General features: G+C 41.5%; 1 protein-coding gene across 7 annotated transcripts in view; it reads right to left on the reverse strand.

Annotated features, from left to right (window-relative positions):
* The window catches only part of cnksr2a (connector enhancer of kinase suppressor of Ras 2a), a 105,861-nt gene continuing 91,584 nt past the window's right edge, over positions 1-14,277 (reverse strand). For all 7 annotated transcript variants that reach the window (XM_065258380.2, XM_065258382.2, XM_065258378.2 and 4 more), the window contains exons 19-21: positions 12,042-12,561; positions 5,019-5,218; positions 1-4,309 (exon numbers count right to left, since the gene is read on the reverse strand). In XM_065258380.2, the coding sequence (XP_065114452.1) occupies positions 4,079-4,309; positions 5,019-5,218; positions 12,042-12,561 (951 nt within the window). In that variant the 3' untranslated portion in view covers positions 1-4,078. The remainder of the gene's footprint in view (positions 4,310-5,018; positions 5,219-12,041; positions 12,562-14,277) is intronic.

Raw genomic sequence — 14,277 nt, forward strand, 5'->3', positions numbered from 1 at the left:
TAGGACTGAGGAATTAAAGCTCAAATCCGTAAATATTTCCGTTAAAAATATACATTCGTTTCAAAGTAAGCTCACCGACTTCCAGTGACACGAGCGAAAGTGACCCTTTGGTGACAGGAAGGGGGCGTGTTCAGCAATGCAACAAAGTTAAAAAAGTTTAACTTTATGCAAATCATGAGCGACTTTCAGTAGCGACTACCAATGAAAGTGAACCAGTGGAGCTCACATTGTCCATCTCTTGTCAGTTAGTTAGGTGGACGATACTTGTTTGTTTATGACAACCAAAATTAGCAACGGCAAGTAACAACCTTAGTGAAAGAGACATACGACACGCACTGAGAAAGTCGCTAGTAGTCTGAATGGGGCATAAGAAATCAGTAGCTGCATTTCAATTAAAGATTTGCGCAAAACTTTAGCGTTATTATTTAAATGTTTCAAAATGAAAATGTTCCTATTAATCGATGTTATGAGACTTAAACTTAATTTTGTTTTCTCTCAATCAGTCATTCCAAAAACCATAGCGTCGGATGACTTCATACGGCTCCACGCAGACCGACATGCAAAATACATCAAAATATGCGACTCAAAAGCATACAAAGCAGTCGACTCCCGAATAGCGCATGAAGTCAACCAAACTTCGTCTGTCTTGTCATCCAATCAAACATACCGTGCCATATTTAAAGAATGATCATGTGACTTTTACGGCACGTCAGGTGGCCTGTAAAACGCGAATAATTTTTTTCCATTGCGGTTTTGCAATATATTCCTTTTTCAAAGAAACTGAGAAACCACATAACCGGAGCATAAAAACTTTTTTTTGCAATACCGTAAAACTTCAAATAATAGCCAAGTCCCAAATAGACGCCTGTCTCTTTTAGACGCCTGGTGTGACGACAGGTTTGGGTAAATAAACGCCTGTCTCAAATAAAGGCCTGGTCTGTTTTTAATAGGGATGCACCGAATCCAGATTTTTTAGGTTCGGCGGAATCCCGAATCCACCGTTTAAGATTCGGCCGAATTCGAAACCGAATACCGAATCCTACTCGCATCCTTATTCCATTAACACAGTAAAACACATTAATGAAGTAAACAACGTCCACAGCAGTGTATTTTTCATTTTATTTAATTTTAACTGTACATTATGCCAGGATGACAAGTTGGAAAAACTATTTTGACAATTACCATAAGCCTATGCATAATGAAAGCGATGCGTTGCGACACGCTCGTTTTTACAATAAGCAAGCAGCTCCGCGCTGAAAACTATATTTAACTTTGAGTGAGAAGCTCCGCTCGTCAATGTCAGGTTTCACACGGCCGTCCAATTACAGTGGAGGAGGGGCGGGAGATTACCACAGCAACCAACTGGCTCACAGCTGAAGCATCACAGCTACCAAGCGCTCGGCTGAAAAACAGCTGGAATTTGGTGTCCTCAAGGCGTTTTCAGCTTTGTTTAAAAGTTTTGGTGTGTCCAGCCCCTAAGGCTCACCGAAAGAAAAAGCTAATCTCCACGTCAGCACCCGATGTGTGTAATCAACGGCCGCGTAGCGCAAGCCTAGGGTTCGGTTCGGTGGAAAAAAAATCTAGGATTCGGCCGAATCCGAACCCCGTCAAAAAGCCCAGTATTCGGCCGAATCCGAATACTGGATTCGGTGCATCCCTAGTTTTTAAGTTTTGGGTTGTATTTAATCTTCTAAAACCCGTCAGATAGTCTGTTTAAGACAGTTCTATGGTGCAGATTGAACACGCTAAAGTTTTTTTTGCTTACCGTAGATGTCATCACTATGACAACTACACTGTAAAAAATTTGCTGTAATTATGAAGCTGGTTGCCAGTAACTTACTGTAGAAGATAAAGACAGTAAATAACATACATGTAAAATCTACAGTAAGTTACTGGCAGCTAGTTGCCAGTAATACCCGTAATACTGTAATTTCTACAGATTTTTTTTACAGTGTACTCATCACTATGACAACACAACAAGCTACGTCGCCAGGATTGAGGTGATGATGACAGTAGCGAAGTGGCAATCGGGAGAGTCGGGACTTATCCCGGTGGGCAGGTAGTGTTTTGAGGCCGCTGATAATAGCCGGGCTTTCAGTCTTTTGTCATGCATGCACTCCCGCCACACATTGTATTTCTCGCGCGGAAACACTATTTATCATATTTAATATGCTGCAGCGCCCAAAATGTATCTGGCTTTACTTCCTGCTCACTACTGCGCAGGACTGGTCCCGAAATCGATACTGCGCAGACTTAAGACCCAAGATGTCAGAGCCGTATCGGGATCGGATGTGCCTCATATGTCTTGAAAAGTAAAACCTCTGGCTCTTTATTCGTCCCCTGGTGGCTGGCTGCAGTACAAGTCATAAACTCCACCCTCTCCATTCAAATGAATGGGACTCTGCTATAGTAAAAAGGTAGTCCTTTAAGGTACTTGTTATCACGCTGATCTGTTCAAAGTTTCATTTTAGCTAGTAATTTGATGCTATAGGAAAGGGGGGTGTCTTTATGATTGGCATGGTTGAATTGGGCGCGCAAGCGTTTGGGCGGGAGTTTGTTACCACGACTCCGCCTCTGGCTCCACGGGTGATTCCTTCTGCTCATGCCTTGGCTCCAAATTGACGCTTTTATGTAGCATACACATGGCGGCGACCATGGTCGGACATTTTAGGCTTCAATTAATTACAATGGACGGTGCGTCGTCCATCTGAAACGACTGAAAATGTCATTTTAATGCCATCTGACTTTAACACACGTAAAGATAAGTAAGTTACGTTACCTGCAGTTTTAACTATAAATACAAAAATTACAAATTGCAGCTTTAAAACAAAAAAGAGCTTTGCATTTCTGTTACGTGATTCTCTGTAATATTTTGGCCATATGGATTTCCATTGCATTATTATACTGTAAGGGCATTACTTTTCTGAGGGATGAGGCAAAATGATCTTCTGTGGTGCCCGACAACATTACACAGATGCTTTTGATAAAGCTAACAGAACATCATTTAAATTGCTTGTATGACAAAACACTCTGCAAAGATTCTGGTGAGATGAGGTAAACACATTTGTGTTTCATGATCATGCACACTCGCACACCTTCCACACAAATGTACAAGTGCTATAAGTCGGGGCCAGCCGATGTGTAACCGCAATTCATAAATATATAGTATTATAATACAATAGAGTATAACGTACGCTAAAGAGGCATATAAACATGATTATTTACGTCTGAGTGTATGTGCGTTTGTTATGATATATGCTTTTTAAAGTCAGGCAAACAAAACCACAAGTACAGCAGAACAACAAAGTGAGAGTACTATAAGTGTTTATGGGGTTCAGACGCGTTTGCTCTCCGTGCATCTTTGTGTTTCGTCGAAAGGTTTTTTTCCAAGTGCTCAGTTTGCTGGTTCTACATTGGTTTCCTGTTTAGAGGTGGGCCAGGTTTATTCTTGCTGTAAGCGCATTTTCTCTTCTCGTCTGAGCCGTCGGAGGGCTGGTAACCATGGTAACCCCGTGTGCAGGTATGGTGTACTCCGAAGCTTGCGGGTAGGGATTCGGGGCACCTAGAGGGCTTTGTTTGTACAGCTATTTGTACCCATGTAAACAATGTGTTAAACAAAGTGTTTAAAGCATATGTAGATGACGACCCGGTGTTTCCAGTCAGGATGGGTGAGTTCAAGCAAAAGTTAAAATTATACAAAAACGGATGAATAATTTTAATGCGCATATTGTAATACACTGCAATAGACCACTTATGTCCTGCGTGTCACATACGATCTAGTCGCTTGAGTATATTATAATTTTAACGCATCCAAAGCTCGTATCGGATTCGAAAAGATGATGACAATCCCATGCAGCTCTTTATAGGATGAATGTCTGTTTTTTCTCATGTGCAGTAGAAAGGCAGCGTAAGACATGGACTTAATGCCAAAACAAGACGTGTTACTGTATCTATTTAAATATGAACTTTCACCCTGACTAAGGTCAATGGGAACAAAATTAACTGAAACGTTCTTCAAACTATGTGGCGATGTTGTGAACTGATCAACAAGTAAAGTCTAATTATGCCTTTGTGTTTGTCAAACGTGAGTCTCAATGTAAGAGTGTGTATGTGAAAGGGAGGGCGTGCGAGGGGCGAGCTCAGGTGTGGCCGCAGGGCTGGGCTCGGAGGCAGGGCTCGGCTGACGGTCCCGCTGCGGCTCTTCTGCAAACAGCTCCATGTAAACTTTCTTCCATTCCTGGAACTCTGAGGATGTGAGCTTTGGATTGGCCAGCAGCTTGTCAATCATTGCTACCTCGCCCTCCCTGTCCTATGGGAGTGAAGAAAGAGAGCAGGGGAGGGTGGGGATTACAGATAGTCTCTTTCACACAGATGTTAGGATGTCATAGTCAAAGCACGCCACAGGCTGTTAGCTCAGACGTGAAGCGATGCGGACTCGACTGGATGAGAAGAGCGGCACGCACACACAGACACAGCATGCTCAGATTTGACTGGAGTCCTCTGGCAATGTGGGCCTTCATGCCCCCAATTAACCTTCTTTCGTCCAAGTCTGTGTGCTAAGGGATATTTACAATACCCACAATGCAACAGGAGTCTATGCCCCGACAGAACAAGCACAGAGTAGCAACATGAAAAGCGACCCGAGGTCACAGCATTGGCGAGGACCAACGACCCCAAACAACTGATTCAATGGCACCAGGCAAAGCCTAAACAATTCTAACCCAGCAGGGTTTTAGCGACAGAGACAGACAGCTTAGCCACACCCTCTGCCCACACCAGGCAGAGAACTCCGTCTAACATGAATGGGATTCTGGGATAGCAGCGAGGGTTGTAAACTTTGAAAAATTGTTATTTTTACGAAAAGTGTTTACGAAAACAAACAATTCTGCTTTCTCCAGAATCCCACAGACATCAGACAGATGGAGTTTGGAGGGGGTAGACAGACGAACAGACGAGACAAATGGGAGAAACAGGCACACATGGTGCAGTGGGACCCATGCGCAGCAGAGGTCAGATACCTTTAGCGTGCTCTGCAGGATGCGAAGATGATGCACTTTTTCATTTAGCTGCGGATCGTTGCAACGCCGGATGAAAAGGTGTTTGTACTCCAGACGGGTAGAAAGGCGATGCTCACCAATGGGCGACAGACTGGCACGCTCCAGCGCCCGATACAAATCACCAAGCGAATCCGGCTGCCCGTGGCACTCCTGCTCCCCGCCTGTTGGGGGCGCCACAGAAAGCCAGAGTTAAAGAGGGATTGCTCCATAAACAGACCACGTTATTCATAAACATAATATATGTAGACGCCTCATGACGTGCTGAAACGTAATCCAGCATCGCCGCCATATTGGTTGGGTCTCTTTACGCTAGCAACAGAGTCAGTCAGAGTCAACAGACAGCGAGCAACTATGCTCGTATTTTGTGCAGCTTACAGTCGCAATAACCGGCACATTATTGATACCAGCTCGCATGGGATTAGCTTTCACAAGTAAGATTAAACAATAATCTTGGTTATATAATATTATGTCATCGCGATCGTAACTAACGTTACTTACGTGTAACCAAACGCTTGAACTGATTTTGCCAAATGAGAGATGTCCTCAGGGCAACATATTGTGTTGACCCAAGGACAAAATTTTTGTAAATAAAACCTAGACCCACCCCAAACCCCAACCCTAACCATAACCAAACCCTAAAAACAGAGGGACATGATAAGTGAATAACAAAAGTCTAGAAACAGCAAATCCTGGTTGTAAGCTTAAACTTTAAAACAAACTGTAAACTTATTCCTGAAATCTGATTGGTTGATTGAAATGTTGTCCAATGTTAACCTGAGGACATCAACGACTTGGCAAAATCAGGAGAGCCAATACGCAACCATGTAAGTTATGATTATTGGAGTTGGGGATACATCTTCCTACGTAGAAATAAATGCAGGGGGCGCATTGGAGACCCATCCAAGATGGCGGCCGTTCTGATACATCAGCTCCAATAGGCAGCGTCAGTCTATAAGGCGTCTACGTATATAATGCTTGTATATAACGTTATTGGGTTTACACAAACAATCAGACATGTCGAAATATTTAACGTGTCTATTACCCGAATTATTAATTCTGTTATATAGTCTGGCATTATGAAGAGGAATGAGGATAGAAATTACGAGACCTGAATAAAAAGTGTCTTTTCTTAGCCTGGCACAGATTCATGTATAATTACGGCTCAAATTTATGTAAATATGGGAAAATTGTCTCTCTGCGTCTGTGACACTGTCTACAGCAAGTGCTATTTTCCTTTTTCTCTATCTGCAATGAGTATACACATAGGCTATTCCCCACAAGCAAAAATTCAGCATTTTGTCATTACGTTCCAAACCTTTACGACTTTGTCACGAAATACAAGGGAGGATAAAACTTAATGTGGTCATCGACAGCACAGTCCCATTTAACTTTCATTGCATGGAAATAAAATAAATTCTGGTATAGGTAATGGGTTTTTAAAACGTGGTGGTTGGTCAGTCAGCTAATGTGTTTTTTAATGCAAAGACTATCATTGTGGCATATGCATGGCCACTGTTATTAACAACCACGAGAGGGCAGCAGTCCCACACAGCGCTCCGCAGTATAAGTTGCAGATGCAGGGTAGTGTAGACCGTATGTTGCATTTACTGTAGCAAGGGAATGAAGTCTTCATAAATATTGAATAATGAGGTCAAAACAGAGTCTTGATGGAAATCATTTTAGTACAAAAAGTCATTAAATCATTATCCATTTTCAGACACTATCCATTTATTCACTAAAGGCTCCAAGGACAGGCAATCTGGAACAGGTGATTTATTATGCATATGTCTTTATATTCTTTTTTTGGGCTGTTTTGACAGTTTTTATTGATAGGGATATTCTGATATGTGACAGGAAATTTCTGGAAGAGGAATGGGCCGGGGGAAATAATCCAATCTAAACGCTGGTGTAAAAAAACTGTTTACTTCACCAGGCTTAAGACCACCAAGACAAGACTGTATGGTCACCATAGGCAAGACATTCAGATCATCTATAAACGATGCATGCAAGCAATACATCTATTCTTTCCTATTCTCCATTTTTTGCTTTTACTTGTTTGTACCTAAGTGTGGGTGTCTCATCCTTGGAAACCATTGCTGCCAGCTGAGTTTTTGTTGCATGTGTGCAATATTTCAAAACACATTAGCTATAGAAAGAATTACTATACAATACAACTGCACAACTGGAGTAAATGAGAAAAGTTCAAAAGCTTTTGTAACTCATTAAATGTCACGGTGTTTCCTAGAATGCTGCAAAACTCAGTAACCATCTTTTCTACGGTTGCTGGGAAACATGCGATCAAGAGTCACGATCAATAGGCCAACCTCCATTTCTCTTCAGTATGTGTTACAGCTCGCATGACTAACAGATGCCCCCGACTCCTCCAGAGAGAGATAGAGACAGCGCCATAAAGAAGACATGGATAAGAGAGATACTCATTAAAAGCCACCGGATTATATATAGACCGCTCGGTCTGAGATGACGAAAGGACATAAAGGGGAATATCAGAAAAGAAGGGGCTGATGGAAAACAAGACAGGCAGATCGGTGGTCTGCTAGTGGACAGGGGCAGTGCGAAGGGGAATATAGACATGAGATAAGGGAAGAGATGGTGGTGAGCCGTGAGGTGATAACATTGGGCCGTGATGAGCTGTAATATGATAAACAGGCTAGTAAGCCAGCAGCAAATGGACGACTTCCTGTGGGGTTATAGTGTCTAACTGGACACCAGGCCAAACAGCAAAAGTGTTGGAATGAATAGCCTATTTAGATAAGTGACTGTACAGCATTACGGCGCATTCACACGGGGCGTCAGCGTAAACGCTTCCCATTCACTTTTAATGGGTGATGTCATGCGTTGCCGAACTGAATTGTGGATCCGTCGGCGCCGCGTCAGTGCCATGCGCACGGCAGAAGATGAACATTTCTCAACTTTTCAAGCGGCAACGCGTGCGTCAGCCAATCAGATCGCCTTATGCAAATAACCTAGGCAGAGCCAGCCAAATACGTTTATGGAAGAACGGAGCATGTGATTGGCTGTCGGCCACGCTTCAGACAAGCCTTCCGTTAAACGTTAAAGCTGACGCCCCGTGTGAATGCGCTGTTACTGGTTATTAGCCAAAAGAGGTTGTGCAGTCCAATAGTTTCACCATGGGAAGAGGTAAAGCAACAAAAACAGTATATTAAAGTCGCCCTGTAGGCAATAATATTAACTTATCTTTGATCGTCAAAATGACATGCATAACATTAAAAGTTTTTTCCTGTAAAAATTATTAAACAGGCTTTTACAGGGCATGTACACCAAAGCTTTTAAAGAGCACCAATTATCCGATTCACGATTTTAAATTTTCTTTGGTGTGTAAGTGTGTATTAGTACATGTTAACAATATATGCAAAAAGTACCAACGCCAAAGTAAACGATGACGAGTGTTATTGTCTCCAACGTAAATCTCTTTTCTTGGACTACAACAAACACACGGATTGTAGGCAACAGTTTACTTCTGTGATTGGTGACGTAGACAAGACCGACTTTATCATAATTCCTCTCGCTTCGGACTCACAACCTGTAAGTTAACTCCTGTTAGCATTGCATTGCGACCGAATCCTTTAAACATGGTAGGGAGGGTCACATTTCCTGCTGACGTCAGAGGTATTCAGGCCAATCACAACATACAGATTAGCTGGCCAATCAGGGACACAGCGCTTTTCAAATGGATGAGTTTTGTACAAAATTTGTGTTTCGATGCGCCAGTTAGATTGTTGTGATATAGGTCCCACCCCTCCTCTACTGTGATTGGACAGCCGTGCAAGAAGTGACATTAATGTGCCAGCTGCTAGATTTTTTTTAAAACATGGCGTGTCCATTGGAAACCATTAAAAACATACACAAGTCACCTCTTAACTCAACACAGTGATGATTGGTTATAATCTGCTTGTGACTTAGAAAACCGAGGAAGTTTAAACTGCGTTTTTAAGACTGACTTTGGTACACGGGAAGTTCAATGAGAAAATTTATAGCAATGGTGATGATTCATTTGAACATGTTTTTGCTTAACGCATATTAAAAACATCACAAAGGCATATAAACAACATTTAAAACTTGATTTTCAACACAAGTCACGTGCCTGAAACCTCTTTGCCCATGACTTTTTTAAGATACAGTGCTATCCTTGACTACCTTGTTGCTTTAAAATGGTTTAAAGTGGTGTATAAAGACCTTACATAATGAACGGTATAGTTTTTATTAATTTAAAATGAGACGTTTTTAATCTTCATACTAGGGTTGTCAATTTATGCAATTTCCCATATTCGTTGATTTTTTAAATTAACGAACAATCAATCGAATAATCGTTAACAGTAATAGTGCAATAAGCCTTTACTGCAGTGGCATATAGCCAATGACATTAAAGTGGCCGTAAAAACGCCAGCTTTCTCACGCAAATCAAATTATCATAACATGATAGTGGGATTGTAAAATGAGTCAATGTAGTTGGTGATTTGATAAAATCATCAATTTATCTCATAATGAAAGATAATGACTAACAGTGTATAACTCCACCTCACATGGGCACTCTGCACAGTCGCATGAAAGTGTGCATCCATGACATGTCAAAATAAAAGTTTCATCATCAATAAGTGTTATTTTTTTAGTTGTTCACCTCGTTTTCTGAGTCATTGATACACCATTTGTTGTAATTATTTCCAAGCAGCACACATAGGGCACTTTCCCTTCGTCACCTCAGCTTAGACCTGCGGCGTACTTTCAGCGAAGATGCTTATATTATGGACATGGCAACCTTCCATTAGAAAACACGCAACAATCAATTTGGCTAGCGTGCAGCATCTCAGCGAGTCAATAATGATCAGTGATATACGTTCAGAGTGTAAAGACAGTCAGTTACAGTTTCTTGCGAGAAAATTACATTTTAATCTGTTCATTAAAAACGACTTCTGCTCTCCTTCCTGGTGTATAGCATTAGCAGCGTTGCTATGCTAATCTTGCAGGCTTCCCTGAAGAGGGTCTTTGCTTTCAGTATCCTAACCGTATTTGTATTTTCTGTATCGGACCCTATCAGATCCACTGCGGATGCCATTTTGTTGCGTTGGCAGCCAGCCTCTCACGACATTAAAAATCCCAAATGTGTGTGTGGCGTCAAGCATTGTTGTCATCATGGCTAGTTTAACTTGCTCCCTTCATTTTTTTTCTCAGACTGTATGTGTTTTGCGCAGGTGCCACACACACATGCATGATCTTGCATATTAATCAAAGATTGATTAATTGTTAACATCCCTACCCCATACACCGCGTGCCCACTTACATGAAAGTCGCCGGCATGTTTCTACAGTAGCCCTAAATGGACAAACTGCTCTACAAGATGAGTTTCATCTCTACATTGTCTCAGACAGCGATGTTTCTGTGGGGTGGCAACCATATGCGTTTTGAAATTGATGGGTGAGCTGTTGGTTGCAAATTCGCAATCTCACCACTAGGGATGCTTAACGATTAATTCACGATTAATCGTTAGCAGAATAAAAGTTTTTGTTTACATCATATATGTGTGTGAACTGTGTATAATGACTTTGTATAAATAAATGTACAAACATGCATGTATATGTTTTAGAAATGTTTACATGTGTATATACATTTATATATTTATGTATAATTTATATTATATATAAATATAAATACTTAATATATAAAAAAATCTTAAAATTATACATGAATGTGTTCATATTTATGTATATACATATTTATTTTACACAGTTCACACACATATGTGATGTAAACAAAAACTTTTATTCTGCTAACGATTAATCGCGATTAATTGTTTAGCATCCCTACTCACCACTAGATGGCACTAAAAAACTCATACTGAAACTTTAGTGTCAAAAGGGACAAGCCTAGCCCAATGGGTTGTAATTTAATCTATGTTGGGATGTTTCAAACCAAAATGCTGGGTTGTTTTAACCCATTGTTGTGTCAAAAATAAAAATAATGGGATTAATTTAACATCGCTGCATAGAACCCTTTAACAGCTTTGTTTTTAAGAGTGTATGCTTTATGATTTCATAATATCAGGTTGTAACAAACATAATTTGTCTTGCGTGCCATAAAAATTTTACTTTAATAGTATCGCCTTTCATAGAAACCTAAACTAAAAATTACCTATATACTCGTTTAAAAATAGCCATTGTCCTTGTACATCAAAACCAAGGTAAAGTGGGTCATAAGCTTGTGACAAAACCCGACCACTGCTGCAGGTTTACAGCATGCAGCTATTTCTGGAAAAAGATGCCTGCATGTGTCCGTGTGTGTTTGTGTGTGTGTTTGTGTGTGAATGTAAAAAAGACGAGTGGACAGCCCTCAGCAGGGAACTTCACAGCATAGCTAAAAAATACTGCAACAGTCTCTGTTTATGCTTTCTGCTGCATGACCACACATTCAAGCTGGGAATAACATAAGAAAAAGACTCATATGGTAGGAAAACACAGGAAGAGATACGGACAGAGAAAAAGACTAGCGTTTCTGCACAGCTCAAATCCCTGCACACGGCCTTCTGTAAGCGCATCGCTCTTAACAATGTAATATTGAGACATTCAAATTCACACAGGCATTAAAATAACTCTGCTGTGCCTACACTTTTATAATGAGGTATGTTATTAAAATCTAATGGAACGCAGCAGACTGATCTAAGATCATCTAGTCCAAAGAACTGTTTATAGTCAGGTAAGGCTGCACACATTGAAAATTAATGGTTAGATTCAGCATTTTCCCAAAAGCCTGGTCATATTTCATCTCCTGTTTGTACTTTCATTATTCAATACAGTTTTATACCAAAATATATGGGCCAAAACACAATACTGATCTAGGCCTGTTAGTAACATGGACTATGAATCAGTATCACAGACTGCAAGCTAAATCTATGTGATTTTGCATCAGTATTGAGCTTTGACCCATGAAAAAAAGTTTTTGATGTGGACCCACCATTGTTGATGCAGTGACTACGACTGAGCTCCCTTCGATTGGGGTCCCGCTGGTCCGCCATGCTGACGGATGGTGTGAGGAGGGCATGCAGGCCGCTATCTCGCGGCAGGGTGAAGCTCCGGGGTTTCCCAACCACTGCGTGGGGGTCTCTGAGCCTCTCCCCCTCAACCATGGGGAAGGGGCCATAATGATCCTGCATCAACGTGCGCTGTGCAGGCAGGGTGGACTGCCGACGATATTCTGGAGACAGACCCGCCCCCGGTTCACAAAAGACAGCGTCCTCTAGAGGAAGGGTCTGTAGGTAGTGAAGGCCAGAACTGGTCAAAGGGGTCTCAATCAGGTCCTGCCACGAACGCCGCTGGCTTGTGGACTTTCGAGCGGGCGAACCCCCTCCGCTGCTGCTGCCCCCTTGTGGTTCAGAGCGGTATTCTTCGTGAGAAGATCGGGATTGGGAGGTTTCAGTGGATGAGAGGCGACCGTGCTTCGGTTCCAGGTAAGGACTGGCACAGCTGACCTGATTCTTGGTGAGACGGAAACAAGGGAGACAGCAACATTAGGATCTGTCTAAGTGTATCTAAAATTCTGCTTTTACACAGATTAAAAATTCACCTTCAGGCAAAGGCAAAAAAGTGTGTTAATGAACTCGTAGAGTAGACCGTGTGCCTGAATACGCTTTATCTTCTAAGACAAGCAGATGAATAATGAACAAGAGAGAGATCTGGTTACAGCGAAAAGTGCCGAATATAGAAAAATAAAAGGATGGGGACAGAAGAGTGGAGGGAGAACCTGGAGCTGTGTGGGATAGTTAGCGTGAAACTAGACTTTGAATATGGGCCACCTGCTGTTTCTACTTTTATCAAACTGCAATGTTTCGCTTTTAATATTGCATTGTGTATTGTAGTTTTATTGTAATGGTGGTGCACAGCCAAAAGGCAGATAGAGAGCGAGAGATTTAGAGAGAGACAAAGAGAGAGAAAGTCTTTTTTTTGGGATTCTTATAAGTAATCTTGTGGAAAACAAGCATACAACTCTGGAGGTCTTACGGTTAACAATGCCAAAGTCACCTAATTCGTTTTTCTCTACACAATGTGTTTATGTGTGCATGTGTGGAGGAGGAGGGACCAACAGAAGGGAAAAAAACGAAGAGTTTAATTAATGCGTCTGTGTTTGCTCTTAAATAAAAGCTTTGCTGCTGTGTGTGGCCTCTGGCTGACCGGCCACTAAAGAACACAACATGGTCACACTCTTATACAAACATTTAGGAACACACATCTTCTAGATCCCACAGTTAGATATGAATTAGCTCACAGGCTTAAAAATTGCTCAGAATCCACGCCTGCTGTTTGCATTTTCCTCACTATTAAACTTTAAAAGTGAGAAATTTTTACTAAAAAGTGCATCAGAATGCAATTTGATATCCGACTCCCACCTCAGGGTTTGTGAAGAAAACTATAAATTCCATGACTACAGTTGAAGTTGAACTTACGTAATACATGAAAATCAGCATGAAGGGAGTGTAAAAGTTTTTCAGCATTTATTAATCTTTGTTAAAGGAACACGTCCACATTTTAGGAATTAAGCTTATTCACCGTATCCCCCAGAGTTACATACCTTTCTCATCTCCGTGCGTGGTGTCTGACGCAGCCCCCGCTAGCTTAGCTTAGCACAAAGACTGGAAGTGAATGGCTTCAGCTAGCATACTGCTTCCAATAAGTGACAAAATAACGCAAACATTTTCCTATTTATTTGTTGTGATTTGTATAGTAACACCGTGTACAAATAACAAGGTCATATGAGACATAGCCATCTTTTAATAGTATACATACTGGGAACATTATTCTCAAGAGGCGAAGCACTGCTACTTGGGCGGAGTGATTTGCTCGCAGCACCCGAGAAGCCCCTTTGTGAGGAGCAGAGAGTTCGCTCAGAGTTGTGCAAATCACTCCGTCCAAGTAGCAGTGATTCCTCTTCTGAGAATATAGTTCCCAGTATGTATAGTGTTAAAAGATCGCTGTGTCTCATATCACCTTGTTATTTGTACACGGTGCTACTATACAAATCACGCATTATTGTTATAAATGCGTTATTTTGTCACTTATGCGCAGCAGTATGCTAGCTGGAGCCATTCACTTCCAGCCTTTGTGCTAAGCTAAGCTAGCGGGGGCTGCGTCAGACAGAGTTACAGCACGCACGGAGATGAGAAAGGTATGTATGGACTTATCTTACTCTGGGGATG

This window comes from Paramisgurnus dabryanus, chromosome 22, assembly GCF_030506205.2.
Source record: "Paramisgurnus dabryanus chromosome 22, PD_genome_1.1, whole genome shotgun sequence".
Taxonomy (NCBI): Eukaryota; Metazoa; Chordata; class Actinopteri; order Cypriniformes; family Cobitidae; genus Paramisgurnus; species Paramisgurnus dabryanus.